This window comes from Marmota monax, unplaced genomic scaffold (genome assembly GCF_021218885.2).
Source record: "Marmota monax isolate L192 unplaced genomic scaffold, Marmota_monax_Labrador192_F-V1.1 WCK01_AAM20220418_F8-fsc00022, whole genome shotgun sequence".
Taxonomy (NCBI): Eukaryota; Metazoa; Chordata; class Mammalia; order Rodentia; family Sciuridae; genus Marmota; species Marmota monax.
Genome location: NW_026695215.1, coordinates 14,368,906 through 14,385,330, shown reverse-complemented (window position 1 = coordinate 14,385,330; position 16,425 = coordinate 14,368,906). Strand labels below are relative to the sequence as shown.

At 36.5% G+C, this 16,425-nt stretch overlaps 1 protein-coding gene across 11 annotated transcripts in view; it reads right to left on the bottom strand.

Annotated features, from left to right (window-relative positions):
* Tfdp2 (transcription factor Dp-2) overlaps positions 1-16,425 on the bottom strand; it is a 163,240-nt gene that overhangs the window by 76,852 nt on the left and 69,963 nt on the right. The window contains exon 6 of one of the 11 annotated variants that reach the window (XM_058574942.1): positions 12,970-13,004. The exons of 8 other annotated variants lie outside the window; for them this stretch is intronic. Coding sequence is in view for 1 of the 3 variants with exons in the window: in XM_046431743.2 (XP_046287699.1) it covers positions 1,437-1,467 (31 nt within the window). In the remaining 2 variants the exon portion in view is untranslated. Of the gene's footprint in view, positions 1-1,008; positions 1,108-1,436; positions 1,986-12,969; positions 13,005-16,425 lie in introns of those variants that run through there. 2 more of the 11 variants (XM_046431743.2, XM_046431745.2) reach the window with 2 other exon arrangements.

The window sequence follows — 16,425 nt, the reverse complement described above, 5'->3', positions numbered from 1 at the left end:
GCCTATTCAGAAACATTCACATCCTTATTAAAGTTCCAAAAAGACCTAAATGCCATATACTTTTAAAAACAAATAAACAAACAAACAAACATGTGCCTGACAAAATACAAATTGTAACTAAAATGCAGACTTCAAGGGCATACTTGAAATGATCAACTCAATCAAGTTGTCACACATTCCTGCCTCACTAAGAATTGTTTAGGTATAAGATTTTCGTCACAGTATCCACACTCATATAGCATCTTGCATGCTATATTTTCTTTGCCAATCCAAGGCTAACATAATGGCAGTCACTACCCCAAGAGGCAGACACCAAATGGTGCCACCCACACTCTCACACTGTGCCTCATAATAAACCATAAAGCAGTGGAATGCACCGGCCCCTTTATGAGCAAACAATGCCTGAGCTTCATTAGAATACAGCTGACATTTTCAAAGCACAAATACTTTGAAGAAAAATGTACAAGGAAAAAAAAAAAGAAAGAAAGAAAGGAACGAAACAGCTATAAAAGCTGAAATATTTTCCAAGTGTCAGGTTGATCCAAGGACCTGAGGGAGCATATTTTGCTGTTGACAATTTAAAAGTTTTCATAAATGGGAAAAAAATGTTTAATAAGATTAAAGCTTATTTAATTAACTATTGGGAAAAAAATGAAAGTAAAAACTATCACCTGAATTGCTTTCACAAGTAATGAACATGAAGTACCCATAAACGTATTGTATCTTCAACTGCTTCTTTAGTTCCTGAATTAAGAAAACTGAGCTCCAGAATTATTTGCACATTTTAATTAATTTATATAAGTAACAGGGATAAACCAGGCTAACTCTACCCCTCCCCCCCACCCCCCACCCCCATACCCTGTAGTTTTTCTGACTGCAACCAGCAAGGACGTCTTGAAATCAGCATGCTACTGGCCATTTTTCAATTCAACACTGCTGCTACTAAAAGAATATAAAATAAACACTATAAAAACTCTCAGCAGTAAGAAACAAACTGATCTCTCTTACCTGGTCTAAGGAAGCATGCCTCTCACTGCAGTACCAACAACACTCCACAGTCTTTGTTACCATTCAGTGGAAACTTGAGACTGTGTCAGGCGTAAGCAATCGAGCTCAGAAAAGCTCAATTTAAAATACTTCTCATAAAACTAAAAAGATGCTCAAGAAAACTATATGGCTAGCTGGCTTTTGAACACATATGAATATTATTTAATGTAACAAAGATACTTCAAAAGAAACTGAAAGTACAGATCTAAGCAATGAAGGGGCTTTTCTATGCAGAGCCTTGCTTTCTTATCAACCGAAAAGGCTTTTTTAATATTTAAAAAAAAAATGCTTAAAGTAAAGGTGGTGAATGATAAACCGTCTAACTCTAAGCTAACATTTTTCTAAATATCACTTGAATTTTAACTAGTTTAAAAATAAGATTAACTTACTCATAAAGCCTGCATAATTAGAATTATGCATGTCAGGGTATTTGCTGGCTCCCAAAGCAGTCACAAAACAGGAGACCTTAATACATCTTGAAAGTAGAGCAAAAAAGCACCACGAGTTTCAGGGAAAACAGGAGGAGAAACTCTTGAAAAACTAGTTGGGGCTTTTTGAACCTATAATGACTGCCCAGCTCTTGGGAAAGAAAAAAAAAAAAAGTCCTGGTCCTGCCCCCTGAGATAGGAGGCCATGCTTCAACGCCAAAGTGAATGACAGGCCCATTTCTGATATCAACAAAGAGGAGCTTAGTTGTGCTCTATTTTTTTTTTTTTCCATTTTTCCCACACAGTTAGAAGTTTAAAATTTTCCGATTAGTCCCTTTATATCTCCCTTTAGGGTTAAGTACCTTTTCCCATTTTCTCCAGAGGGAATGTAATTATGTTGTCCTAGTTTTTTTAAATGATTAATTAAGATTACATATCTAATCATCTTATTCAGTTTTCCTAGGCATAAAGGTGAATAAAAGAAGATCTTTTAAGTTCCTTTCCAAATCTATTCTTTGCAATGTCAAATAAACACATCACTGATTATCAAATACTAGTAAGTTTTTCCTGCATCCTGGTATGTAGCACAAGTAAAAACAAAAACTAGACAACACTGAAAACAAGGCAACTGAAATAATAAAATTTTCAACTAGTTAGATGTAAAAAATAACCCACCAAAGTACATAGCCATGATTTCACAAATTCATAACAATAAACACCTCAATTCACAACATGTTATTTACTGAATACTTTGTACAAGCCAAGCACTGTTTTGGGACTTGGTGATATAGTACTGGACATAGCAGACAAAAGCCAGACAAAAATCCCTGTCTTCAGTGAGCTTATTAGCTTATATCTGAGTTTCCAGTGAGTACAACTATCGTAGATGATGAACGTAGTTTTCCTTCTTTGACTAGTTACCAACTAAACTAAAATATTCCCTTTTCAAAGTGTGTCTCCACAGTAGTTCCAGGAAGGCAAGCAAGTGTTTTATGCTTTGTCAATGTTGTATCCCCAGTGTCTAAAACAGCACCAGTTAGACACTCAAATCCACAGTGAAGGAAAGATATGAAAGGTTTCTCCTCTACCTTTTCCTTGGTTAACATATATTACACTTATATGCAAACAGAAACACTGACAACGTGTGCAGGGTGTAAATTAAATTGAGTTGTAAGAAGAGGAAAACAAGAAAAAATATGTAAATTGAGTTGGAAACACGTTAGTTTAAACAAAATTGAAAATAAACCCTTCAGAGCCTTATATCTTGTCATATTCTAAAACATTTTCACTATCAGATGTGAGTCCACTATAATATTTGAATAAAGAATTCAATTAAGATTTTATAAACTAAGTTTTTGTGGACAATCAGATTTTAGAAGGGCTTTTTAAAAAATATTTATCTTTTAGTTATAGGTAGATACAATATCTTTATTTCATGTGATGCTGAGGATTGAACACAGTGCCTCACACATGCTAGGTGAGCACTCTACTTCTGTGCCACAATCCCAGCCCCTAGAAGAATTTGGGGTTGGGGGGCAAAGTAGAAGAATGAGGAGGAAGGAGAAAGAAAAGAAGAAACAACTTGGAAATTATATAGAATCTTATCAGTTTGTGTATTAAAATATTACATATTTTTACCCATTTACAGTCTAGAAATATTTCTAAATTCCCCACCATGCGTAGTAATTTCGCCAGATGATTTTTTTTTCTTTTAACAAAGAAAATAAGTGCACATCTCTAATCTGTCAAATCATCCAGAAGTGCTGGCCTGTAGCACCCAAGGCCAGAGTTCTGTTCAGGAATTAGATGTGGTTACATCTATACTTGCTATATTCTCAAAAGAAAATTACACTCTAAATTACAAACCATCCTCATCTCTCCTCATGCCCTTCCCCTCTAGTGATTATAAGTTCAAATATAAACTACCTGGTATATATTTTAATAATAAACCTAACAGCAACCCAAGTTCAGGAAGACATGAGATAATTTAGGTCAAGCAATGAATAAGTTGGGCCAAAGCAGGATTCCACTGTTCCTGAAGGAACAATTTTCCTTCTCCCATTCTTCCCTTCAACAAATGCTCACTGACCACATGTTATATATCAGGCACTGAACTAAGCAGCACGTGATCTGCTATTACAGGTATGACCTTCAACCTACCTCTATTGCTCCACAATCCCTCTTCCTGCTTGCCTTCCATCCCAGTGCCTTCTCCAGTCCCAGTATTGACTCTCCCTGCCCTTCAATCTACTGCTTTTCTCGGCAGGCAACATAATCATGACCTTTTATTTTCCTTTACAAGTGTATGACACAGTATGGGAAATGCACAGGACTTCCCATTGTCATAATAAAGTATATCTTATCTAGATCCTCTCAAATAATTTTCACTTAATCATATAAAGAAAATCCATTCAAATATGCTATTAATTACAACTACTGGTTGGTTAATTAGAAAACACCAAAAAGGGACCAGCATTCTCTTTAGTCTGAAACTTACTGATCAAATATTCACCACCATGAGCAAAACATTTATGATTCTATAGGCAGAAATGACACTATGATAGCATAATGATAGTTTTATTTAGCCAATATCAGCTATCTACAAGACCAATATGATGTTGAGTGGAAATTAGCTGTTCTGTGTCTATACCTACATGTTCAAGTAAAAGGATTCATCTTCTTGACAAGTACAAAACCTACAGCAAAGGGCTCCTGCTAGCACTTGCACAGGTATATACTATTTCTTAAAAATACTGCATAGTAAACAGCTTCAGCTTTGTTTGCTCTTCTTCCTATTTTTAACCTTTAAATACAAATAGATGTTTTTTCAAGGTTCTGTCTGAAGTTTGCTATTGTTGAATCTGGAATGCTATCCAAAGGCTTGGTTTCCAGTCCATAAACATACCAAGTGATAAAACTTTTAAGATATGCAGCCTAGTGGGAGGTTTTAGGTTACTGAGAATGTGCCCTGGAAGGGGACTGAGGGATCCCAGTCTCTCTTTCCATGCCCAGGCATGAAGTGAATAGGTCTCCTCCACCACATGATCCCACCATGGTGTACTGGGTCACCACAGGCCCAAAGCAATAGGACTAATGATCATTAATCTCCAAAACTGTGAGCCACACAAACCTTTCCTCTTCTGAAGTTCACTTACCTCAGGTATTTGTTATAATAACAGAAAGCTGACTAACACAACAATTTTTTCTTCCAAGACTTACACAGCCTCTTTGGAAGATAATGATTTCTATAGCTTTATTCTTCTATGTGGATGACTAAAAAAAAATTATACATCTAGCCCTGTCATTTTCTGTTCTGTTCTGCTCTAAATTCTTATTTACAATTGCCTATTGGTCATTTCTGTCTGCACACCCCATAATCTCAACTTGACTTCTTCAGTATTCAAATTCTTGTCTTCATTCCCAAACCAGCACCTCCTCATATGTTCCCTGACCTTGTTAAAGGAGCATTGACATTCAGAACAGAAACTAATTTTCTTCTTAGCTAATGCTCATTCTCCAATGTTCCCACTGTTTCCAATTTTTTTCAACACATATCATTCTTCTACCCCAAAAATAAAAGAAATGAGAAATACAACCTCTGATGGTCATCCAATATCTAGAGCTATGCTATCCCAAATGGAGGCCTTATCCATATGCAGCTATTAAGTTTAAATTGATTAAAATTAAATAAAAGTTAAAATTCAATTCCCAGTCACAAGCCCCAAGGCAAGTGTTCTTTGAGGCCACATGTGGTTAGCATGACAATTTGGAATAACCAGGAGCTCCAGAAGCAAAGGAAGCCACTGTAACCACTATCAAATGCTCACAGATTAGAAAGATTAGGAACAGCAGGAAAATGAAGAGAGGGCCCCATAGAGGTACGGTGTGTGGGTGGAGTGATCAGCTGCTACTAGCACAAAGCCCCACCCACTGCCGTAGATCCCTCCATCTTATAAAGTCAGTCATAAATCACAGGCAGCAAGTAGCAAATCTGACACCCAATTCTCAGTCAAAAAAAATCCCCATTTTCTGGGGGAAGGCTTGAAGGAGAACCCTTGGTCACTGGTGAAAGGACAGGAAAATCTCCCACACTGAGGGAACATTCCCCACTGCTGCTAGGGGTAGAAGCCAAAATCCTGTTTGCAAGAAGCATGAGAAACCTCAGTGGCCCAGGATTCCAGGCTGACACCAAAGATAGGTTTGCTGTTGCTTAGGAAAGGGCAAAGCCCAGAGGCCCAGATGCACGGGGACTAAGAGCAACACTAGACCAGGACAGCAGAGAGCCACCTGTGAGGCCACCAGGAGCATAGCACTGAGATACAAGCACTACCAACCAACCACCAGCAGAGGGGGCGAAACGTGGAAAGGGAGTCCCTGTCTGTGATAGAGGCAAGGAGGGACTGAGAAAGCCCAAAGTACACAGGCCAAATCAAGATAACAACACTGAGGTACCTAGAAGGTAATCCCAGCAATGTCCAAATCCAAACCCACCTCAACTCCATTTGATTGACACAACAATGGCCTGACAGAGGAGGTACATCCATTTCCAGGCACAAACACCATCTACCTGTCACTACTGTCCTTTTATACATGACATCTGGTATTAAATTAAAAATTACAAACACAAACAAAGGTGGGAGTCTTTATCAAGAAATAAGGCAATCATTAGAACCAGACTCATATATGATCCAGATGTCAGAGATAAAGAAGGGGGCTTTAAAGTAACTATTCTATCATCTCTCTAATCATTAGACAGGAAGACAAATTTTTTCTAACTTTAATCACTCTTCAATATTACTGAGACTTTTAAACTGAAATACTAAAAATGCACTGTGGGTCTTTCCTGAACTCTGTGCCTTTTCTCTTGATGGATTTTACTCCGCATCCTTCAGCTGTAATAAACTGTTAACCATGAGTAAAACACCTCTCAATGCGTTCGGGCAGCCTTTCTAATGAATTATTGAAACTAAGAATAGTTCTGGAAACCTCTGAACTTGCAATTAAGGTCAGAAGTGATGGAGAAGCCAGGCGCGGTGGCTCACATCTGTAATCCCAGTGGCTCCAGGGAGGCTGAGGCAGGAGGATCACAGGTTCAAAGCCAGCATCAGCAACTTAGGCGCTAAGCAACTCAGTAGGACCCTATCTCTAAATAAAATATAAAAAGAGCTGGGGGTGTAGCTCATCTTGATTACTGTAGCTAATAGTAAGCCTCAAAATCAGGCAATAGGAATCCTAGATTAGATTTTGTTTTTTGTTTTGTTGTGCTTTGTGGTACTGGGGATTGAATCCAGGGGTGCTCTGCCACTGAGTTATAGTCTCAATGTTTTTTTGTTTGTTTGTTTGTTTGTTTGAGACCGGGTATTACTAAGTTGCCCAGGCTAGCCTTGAACCTGCAATCCTCCTGCCTCTCTCATGTAGCTGAGATTACAGGTATGAATTACCAAACCTGATTAGATACGGTTTTTTAATATAATCTGTGTCTCTACCCTCTGTGCATGTGTATAATATATGCATTACTGGTCAGTGAATCAGGGGCTCCTGCATGCTAGCCCAGAACTCAACCCATGAGCTACACCCCAGCCCTCTATCTTGTAAACTTATATGTTTACATAATCATTTTATTTCAATTACTAGTAAGATAGTCTTATATTATTTTAAAAAAATGTGTGTGGGAGTGTGTTATAGATGTGGTGCTAGGGATCAAACCCAGTATCTCACATGTATGAGGTGAGTAGTCTACCACTGAGCTACAACTCCAGCCCCAAATGGTCTTATATTCTGTCAGTCTTTATTATTTTTACCACTCTTTAACACTATGTTCTATTATTTTGCCTTTAGAAAAACAATACTGAAAACATTTTCTTTCTCCTAATAACACGATAAATGCTGTTCATTTTTAATCATTTAATAGTGCAGCAGAAAATCTGAAATTACTTTTATTTATACCTCTCTAGAAGCCTTTTAACCCTTCCCCAGATGCTTAGAGTATATGCTTAAAGATATTAATTCTCCTCAAAATGTTCTATTTTAATACTATATTGAATCTAGTATCTTTGTGAGTTTCCAAGACATGTATTGTTATAAAAGGAGCAAATCTGGCCTTCCCCATTCCCTGTCATCCTGCCTTGCCGTGTAACCTGTCTTCTGCTTATACTCCTGCCATGATGCCATTGCCACACTGTGACTGCAGCTAGAAGTCCCTTACCAATGGCCAACCAGATGAGACCACCCAATCTTGGATTTCCATCCTCCATAATTAATATATAAAGTAACTAGCCTCAGGTATTTTGTGATAGCAACACAAAACAAACGAAGATAAGGCTAAAAAATGCATACCATTCCCATGAATTTTCTTCTCTCTGTACCTTCTTGTTACCAGTATCTTTCCATCTGGAAATGCACCATAATCTACTTCTACCATTGCCTTTACATGACTGTGGTCACCAAAGGAAGTAGAGAGGTAATAATGATAAGAGAGATGTAAGGAAGAAAAAGAGACCTGGATGCTGAAGAAAGCAGTTGCAACATCTGGGGTAGCTGCAAGGCTGGTTAGCCAAGACTTAACTTCCTTAAGCTTATAAGTATGAAGTAGAGATTAACCTTTTTCTTGACTGTCCTTGTCATTCTATCTTAGGAATCTATCTTTACTTTGACTCATGGAAATTTCTTCTGAGGCCTGGTGCACATTAATTTGGATTGTTAGTTTTCATTCTATTTCTTACTTTGATTCTCTGTGTTTTCACAGATTTGACCATGGGATAGTAGAGTTTAAACTGGGTCCCACATGCTAACCAGCTAAACTCAGGCTTCCCACAGTGGAATTTTTGAGGCCAAAATGTCTATAATAATCTAGTATATGTGCAACATGGGAATAGTTAATAAGTAGAAGACACCTTTTCATCAACTTTTTTTTTGCACTTGTATTCCATTTTTTTTGTTTACTTATTTTCACAATTGGAGTACAATTTTTCATTTCTCTGGTTGTACATAATGTAGAGTCACACCATTCGTACAATCATTCCCATACATAGGGTAATAATGTCTGTCTCATTCCACCATCTCCCCGACTCCATCTACTTTTGCTTTCCCTGTTCTTCAGTCACACTATAATAAGATATAAATATAATATGCTTGCTTATATTACTGAGTATATTGAATAGAGGATATTAAAGACTAAAAGAACACTTTTTCTCAAGGAAGCTCTAATCCAGATCAACATTCAATAGATGTAAGATTTAAACTTATGAAAGTAAACTTCTGAGTATGAAAGCAATGAATTAGAAACATTAAAGTTAATCCACAAAAAGTGTGCTTCATAAAGTTTATAAATTGCTTAGCTAATATGCCAACTGTCAGAGACACCCTCAAAATAAAATGAAAAATAAGAACATAGATTATTGGGATAGATTAGCATTAAAGAGGTAGTTTTAGATTAGTAGATAAATAACTTTTTAAATTTCTTATGGTTTTGTCAATATTGTTTCATGTTACTGAAAGATTTCTAGAAAAATATATGAATATAGAGCAGTGTGTTTATATGATTAATCTCTGGTTTGAAAGACTTGAATGGATCATCTAGAACTTTGGAAAGTTTATTAACTATTTTGTACCTTAGTATTCTCATCCCTAAATGGGCATGATAACAGTACCTATCTTGCAAGGAGGTGGTGAGGGTAATATAAAATGATGAACTTAGCATATTTCCTGGCAAACAGAACTAAAAATACAAAACAAAACAGACTTATAAAGTGTTAACTTTGAAAGTGGTAATATAAAACAAGATAGCAACTAAAGTCAAAATATTTTTTTCTTAGAAAAAGAACAAAAACAATATTATTTTAAAAAACTGCAACAATATCTTACATGAAAAATCACAAAATGCTAAACAAAAATTTAGCATATTGAATTCAAACATGTAAAAAAGGCCAGGCATAGTAACACATGCTTGTAATTCAATGATTTCAGAGGCTGAGGTGGGATGATTACAAATTAATGGCCAGCCTCAGCAACTTTGCAAGATCTTCTCTAAAAATTAAAATAACAAAGGGCTGGGTAGAGTACCCTGGGTTCAATTCCCAGGACTGAGGAGGAGAGGGAAAAAACAGAAAGGACAATATATATAAATGTCTTATCTACGTGGAATGCAAGGTTGGTTTAACATTAAAGATCAATGCAATTCACCACATCTGTAGAATTTTTTAAAAAAGCAAAACTATCATTAATAGGTACAAATGAGGTATTTTTAACAATTCAAAAGCTATTCATAATAGTAACTCTCAGGAGGCAAGGAACAGATAGAAATCTCCTGAATGTGCTAAAAGACAACTACAGGAAAACTTACAGCTAAAAATCATACTTATGGTTAAAAAACTGTGTTTTCCCCCTAAAATCAGGAATCTTTAGCTAGGTACAGTGGCACATGCCTATAATCCCAGCTGTGGCAGGAAAATTCCAAGTTTGAAACCACTCTTAGCAACTTAGCAAGACCCTGTCTCAAAATGAAAAAATAAAAAGGACAGGAGATGTAGTTCAGTGGTAAAGTGCCCCTGAGTTCAATCACAAGTACAAAAGAAATTCAGAAACAAGATAACCATGTCTACTTTCAATACTTCAACAATGAACTAGAAGTCTTAATCAACACAATGAATCAAGAAAAAGAATTAACATATAAAATTTAAAAAGAATAAGTAAAATTATCTTTATACACAGAGAAAATATTGGCTGTGTGAGAAATCCTATGGCATTTATAAAAATTTACTACTAGTGAATTTATTAGCAAAGCCACAGGCAACAAGTTCAATATACAAATATCCACTGTATTTCTATATTCTACCATCTAAAATCACCAGAAATTAAAATAAAATACATAATATACAACAGCATCAAAATAATAAATGGTTAGGGACAAATTTTACAAAGTGTGTGTAAGACCTATATAATAAAAACTGCAATACATTGCTGAAAAAAACTATGGAAGACTTAAATTAATTAAGGGATAAAACATGCTCATGACCACAAGATTCAATTTTGTCAAGATATCAATTCTTCCCAAATTTAACTATAGATCAACAAAATTAATTTTTTTTTCTTTAGTGCTGGGGATTGAACCTAGATTCTTGCACATTCTAGGCAAGTGTTCTATCACTGAGCTATATCTCCAGCAGGTTTTTTAAAATTTCATTGTGAGACAGGATGACCTTGAATTTGTGATCACCCTGTCTCAACCTCCCCAGTAGCTGTGATTACAGACACACCTTGTGACCAGCCCATTAAAAATCTTACCAGATGTTTTAGTAGAAATTTATAAGCTGATTCTAGAATTTATATAAAAATTCAAAGGACCTAGAATAGCCAAAACAAATTTGAAAAAGAATTAAATTGGAGGAATTATACTTCCTGATTTCAAGACAACATTTTCAAATGTAAATAAAGCTACAGCACTACTTACATTTTGGATAGCTAATATTTGTTATAGGAAATGGTCCTGTGTGCACTGTGTAGGATGTTTAGCAGCATCCCTGGCTTCAACCTCTATCAGGGACAACTGCCCCACCCTCAAATTATAAAAATCAAACATGATTTCAAGCCCAGCACAGTGTTGCTTGCCTATAATTCCAGCAGCTCAGGAGGTTGAGGCAGGAAGATTTCTGAGTTTAAAGCCAGGCTCAGCAAAAGTGAGCTACTCACAGGGTCTCACTAAGCAACTCAGTGAGACCCTGACTCTAAATAAAATATAAAATAGGGCTGGGAATGTGGCTCAGTGGCCGAGTGCCCCTGAGTTCAATCCTCATTACCCTACCCCAAAAAAGTGATTTCAAACATTGCCAAGCATCTCTAGGTGGCAAAGATGCCCTTCAATGAAAACCACTGAGCTGCAGTAACCAGTGTGGTACAGTATAGAATGTCTTAATATATAATAATATAACTGTTGTATATTAAGACAGTGTGGTACTGGCACAAAGATACACATATCGATTAACAAAACAAACAGAATCTAAAATCAGACTTTCAATTATATCCAACTGATATCTGGCAAAAATACAAAGCAATTCTATAGGAAAAAGTAATATTTTCCTCAAATGATACTGGGATAATTAGATATTTATATGCCAAAAAAAAAAAAAAAAAAGGTAATCCTCACCTCTTCTGTCACTCCACATAAAAAAATTAACTCTAAACTTATCACATATTTGGCCAGGCATGGCAGTGCACACCTGTAATCTCAGCCTCTGGCAAGAGCTGGAAGGAGGATCACAAACTCAAGGCAAGCCTTGGCAATTCATTAAGACCTTGTCCCCAGGTTCCATCCCTAGTATGGCCAAAAAAAAAAAAAAAACTCATCACAAACTTAAGAGCTAAAACTAAAGTTTCCAGAGGAAAACAGAGATAAAAACTTTGGTATTTTTGCTTAGGAAAAGATTTCTTACACGAGACACAAGCCCAAACTATATTTTCTTTCTTTTTTTGGCAGGGAGGGGCAGGGCTTGGGATCAAATATAGTACTTTGTGCATGCTAAGCAAGTACTCTGCCACTGAGCCAGAATCCCAGCACCACCAAATTATCTTTCTTATCTGATAAGCTGCACATCAAAATATCAAAATATAAAACATCTGATTTTTTTAAATTTGTACTTAAAAAAATAAAAATAGGGCTGGAGATATATAGCTCAGTTGGTAGAGTACTTGCCTTGCATGCACAAGGCCCTAGTTCAATCCCCAGCACCATAAACAAACAACAACAAAATAAAAATCGGGTGAAATGGTATATGTCTATTATCCCAGTGACTCAGTAGGCTGAGACAGGAGGATCACAAGTTCAGGACCAGCTTGGGCAATTTAGCAAGCAAGACCCTGTCTTAAAATAAAATCAAAAGGGCTGTGGATGTAGCTCAGTGACAAAGGGCACCTGGGTTCAATCCCTAATAAAAGAAAGAAAAGAAAGAGGCAGACAGACAAACCAGTGTGGTAGAAAACATTTGTAAAATATATACATGATAAAGAAATCATATCCAGGGGCTGCGGTTGTGGCTCAGCGGTAGAGCACTTGCCTAGCATGTGTGAGGCAGTGGGTTTGAGTCTCAGCACCACATATAAGCAAATAAATAAATAAAGATTCATGAATAACTAATAAAATATTAAAAAAAAAAAGAAATCATATCCAGAATGAAACAATAAGACTTTAAAAAAAATGGACAAAAGATTTAAATAGCTACTTAATCAAAGAAGATACGCTAATAGCACAGAAGCACGTGCAAAAATTCATAATATCATCAGTCATTAGAGAAGTGCAAATTAAACCACACTGAGAGAGCACACAAATTTACCTGAATAGCTAGAATGAAAACAAAACTAAATAACCCAACAACAACAAAATTCTTGTGCATGCCAAATACTGGCAAGGGCAACTAGACCACTGCTGGTGGGAATACCAAATTACACAGATACTTTGGGAAACACGTTTGGCAATTTCTTACAAAGTTAAACATACACTTACCATGTGACCCAGCAATTCCACTTCTGGGTATTTACCTTAGAAAAATGAAAACTTACGTCAACACACAAATTTGGATTTAAATGTCCACAGTAGATTAATTCATAATGTCCTCAACTGGAAACATCCCAAATGTTCACCAACCCATGAATGGATAAAACATTTGTGGTACACCACACAATGGAATACTATTTAGCAATAGAAAAGAAGTCCTGAATGCAACATGAATAAATCTCAAAAGCATTAAGCTAAGAATAAGAATCCAGACATAAACGACATTAACTAACTATCCCAAGTATTCTGCAGGTCTCAAGTTGATTATGGGCTTTATGAATCATTGGCACACACTGTCTTTTTTATTTATGTATATATCACATCTTTATGTATATATCACATCTTTCTAATCAATTACAAACTCTCTGCCATAGAGATTAGCTTGTATCTGGATAGCACTTCATAGTACTAACAACTCACAATTGAATACCAAGGCACAGGTTTAATAATTCTCATTCAGTAACAAAAATGGAATGTGGAGTACATATTGCAATCGAGTCAGGATACCTGCATCCAAATCCCAACTGACTACTTGAATGATCTGTAGTAAGTAATTTAACATATATGAAATTTGCTTTCCTTATTCTAATTAATAGAAAAGCATGGAGTAAAGTGTGGTACAACCAGTCATCCTGATACAAGTGAGGCCACTAAGGACAGAAACCTCCTGAGAAGGTCAGTGGTAAAGCATGTATTTTACATGTGCAAGGCCCTATGGTCAATATCCAGCTCCCCCCATACCCCCCATAAAAACAACAAAACCTACAAGATAAAAAGAAACCTTGGATGCTAATTCAAAACGCAGGGGTGGTGAGAGAAGAATAGAAGTACTTTGGATTAGACAAAGGGAATGAAGAGAAGGGAAGAAGAACGGGAATAAGAAAGAGCAGAATGAATCAGACATTACTATTCTATGTGCATTACGATTACACAACCAATATAATTCCACATCATGTACAACCAGAAGAAGGAGAAATTATATTCCATATATATATATATATATATATATATATATATATATATATATATATATATAATATGTCAAAATACATTATATTATCATATGTAACTAATAAAAACAAATAAAAAAGAAGTACATAGCTAAAAAGAAAGAAAGAATCCTTCTGAGAAGTAAAGAGCCAAAAGTCATACTTGAACATGATTTTTAGAATCACAGATTTAGAAAGAGGGGCCAGGGACTGAAGTTGTGGCTCAGTGGTACAGCATTCGTCTCATGTGTGAGCACTAGGTTCGATCCTCAGTACCACATAAAAATAAATAAATAAAATAAAAGGCACTGTGTCCATCACAACTAAAAAAACATTGGGGAAAAAAAAGAAAGTGGGGCCTCATGAGCCTTATGCTCCTTTGGATTTTAAAGAGATATCAAAAGTGTTACTACAGAGAAAACTGGTTTGTGGCAAAAAAAAAAAAAATACCCCTTTTTGATTCTTCAGTGCGGTCTACTGTCATCAGGAATGGGATACTACAAGCATTGAATTATTCATCTTTGTTGAGGAAACTGAGTGTTTTAGATTCATAAACAACTAAGTTTTGCTCTACTGCTAAGTTGTTGCCACAGGAATCCAACTCAGTAAGGGAGAAACTACTGCTTCAGACACCTGGCATATGTGCTTGGCTGAGAATCTATAATTGGAGAAATTGTCAATGGCTGTAAGAAAAAGCCAAAATCATTCAAGGAATTGCATTATGGCAGGCCCACAAAGTTTCATTACGGATTTGCTTTGTACTCACGTGTGCCCAAAACAGACACACTGCTACGCAGAACCATTACTTTCCATTTAATCCTAATAATATCCCTTATGAGACCACATGATTATTTCTGTTCTAGAGATGAGAAAAGTGACATTCTAAAATATGATTAAATACTTTGCCCAAGCAGCCACCTTTAGTATGTAGTAAGAATAAGATTCAAATTCACAGGCTGGGGTTGTGGCTCAGTGGCAGAGTGCTTGCAGAGCATGTGTGAGGCACTGGATTCGATCCTCAGCACCACATACAATTAAATAAATTTTAAAAATAAAGGTCCATCAACAACTAAAAAAAAAAAAGATTTAAACTCGGGGCTATTTTGATTCCACGTCCCTAATACTATTTAAAACCTTTTACAGCCAGGCGTGGTGGCTCCCAGCAGTGTGGGAGGCGGAGGTAAGAGGATCAAAAGTTCAAAGCCAGCCTCAGCAATTTAGGGAGGCCCTGAGCAACTCAGTAAGACCCAAAATAAAAAATAAAAAGGGCTGGGGATGTAGCTCAGTGGTAAAGTGCCCCTGGGTTCAATCCCCAGTACAAACAAACAAATAAACAACCACACAGACCTATTACAGGCTGGAGGTGGAGCTCTGTGGTAGAGTGCTTGAACCACAAAAAGAAAAAGAGGTCTATGACTACTACATAAAGAACAACATCTGACTGCTAAAGCTAGCACAGTGCTTGAAACATAATAGGCTTAATTTCTTTCTTCCCTTTTTTGGGAGGTGGGGGGGAGGGGTTCCAAGGTAGGAAACAGATGTTACCTCTACCTATTAGAAGGGAAAAGTCAAGTTCTAAAAGCCAGTTTTTGAAACCTCAAACTCCTAGCCCTTTCTTCATATTAGCATTGCTCTGAGCTTCATCATGAGGAGGAGGAAGACAAAGAAAAGCTGGAGGAGTAAAAGTGCTTGCAATTGTAAAATAAAATTTTCTCATTCTTTGAATAACTCACATATATTTGCTGAGTACCTGCTAAAGGACAAACATGAAACTTGGCACTGTAGACATAATAGTGAATAAAGGAAAACACGACCCAGTTTATTCCCATAGGGAGGTTTCATTTCAGTGGGAAGGTATAACTAACTAGGGAATTAAAATGCAATGCAGTATATACTACGATATGCAATAAGCACAAACAGCATACTACAGGGACACAGCCACATCGATGTATAATAGCAGCACAATTCACAATACCTAAACTGTGGAGTCAACCTAGATGCCTTTCAATAAATGAATAGATAAAAAAAATGTGGCATATATACACAATGGAATATTACTCAGCAATAAAAGAGAATAAATTCATGGCATTTGCAGGTAAATGGATGGAGTTACAGAAGATAATGCTAAGTGAAGTTAGCCAATCCCAAAAAACCAAATGTTGAATGCCTTCTCTGATTTAAGGAGGCTAATCCATAGTGGGATAGGAAGCGGGAGCATGGGAGGAATAGAGGAACCTAGATAGGGCAAAGGGGTTGGAGGGGAAGGGAGGGGGCATGGGGTAATTAATGATGGCGGAATGTGATGATCATTATTATCCAAAGTACGGGTATAAAGACACGAATTGGTGTGAATATACTATGTATACAACCAGAGATATGAAAAATTGTGTTCTATATGTGTAATAAGAATTGTAAT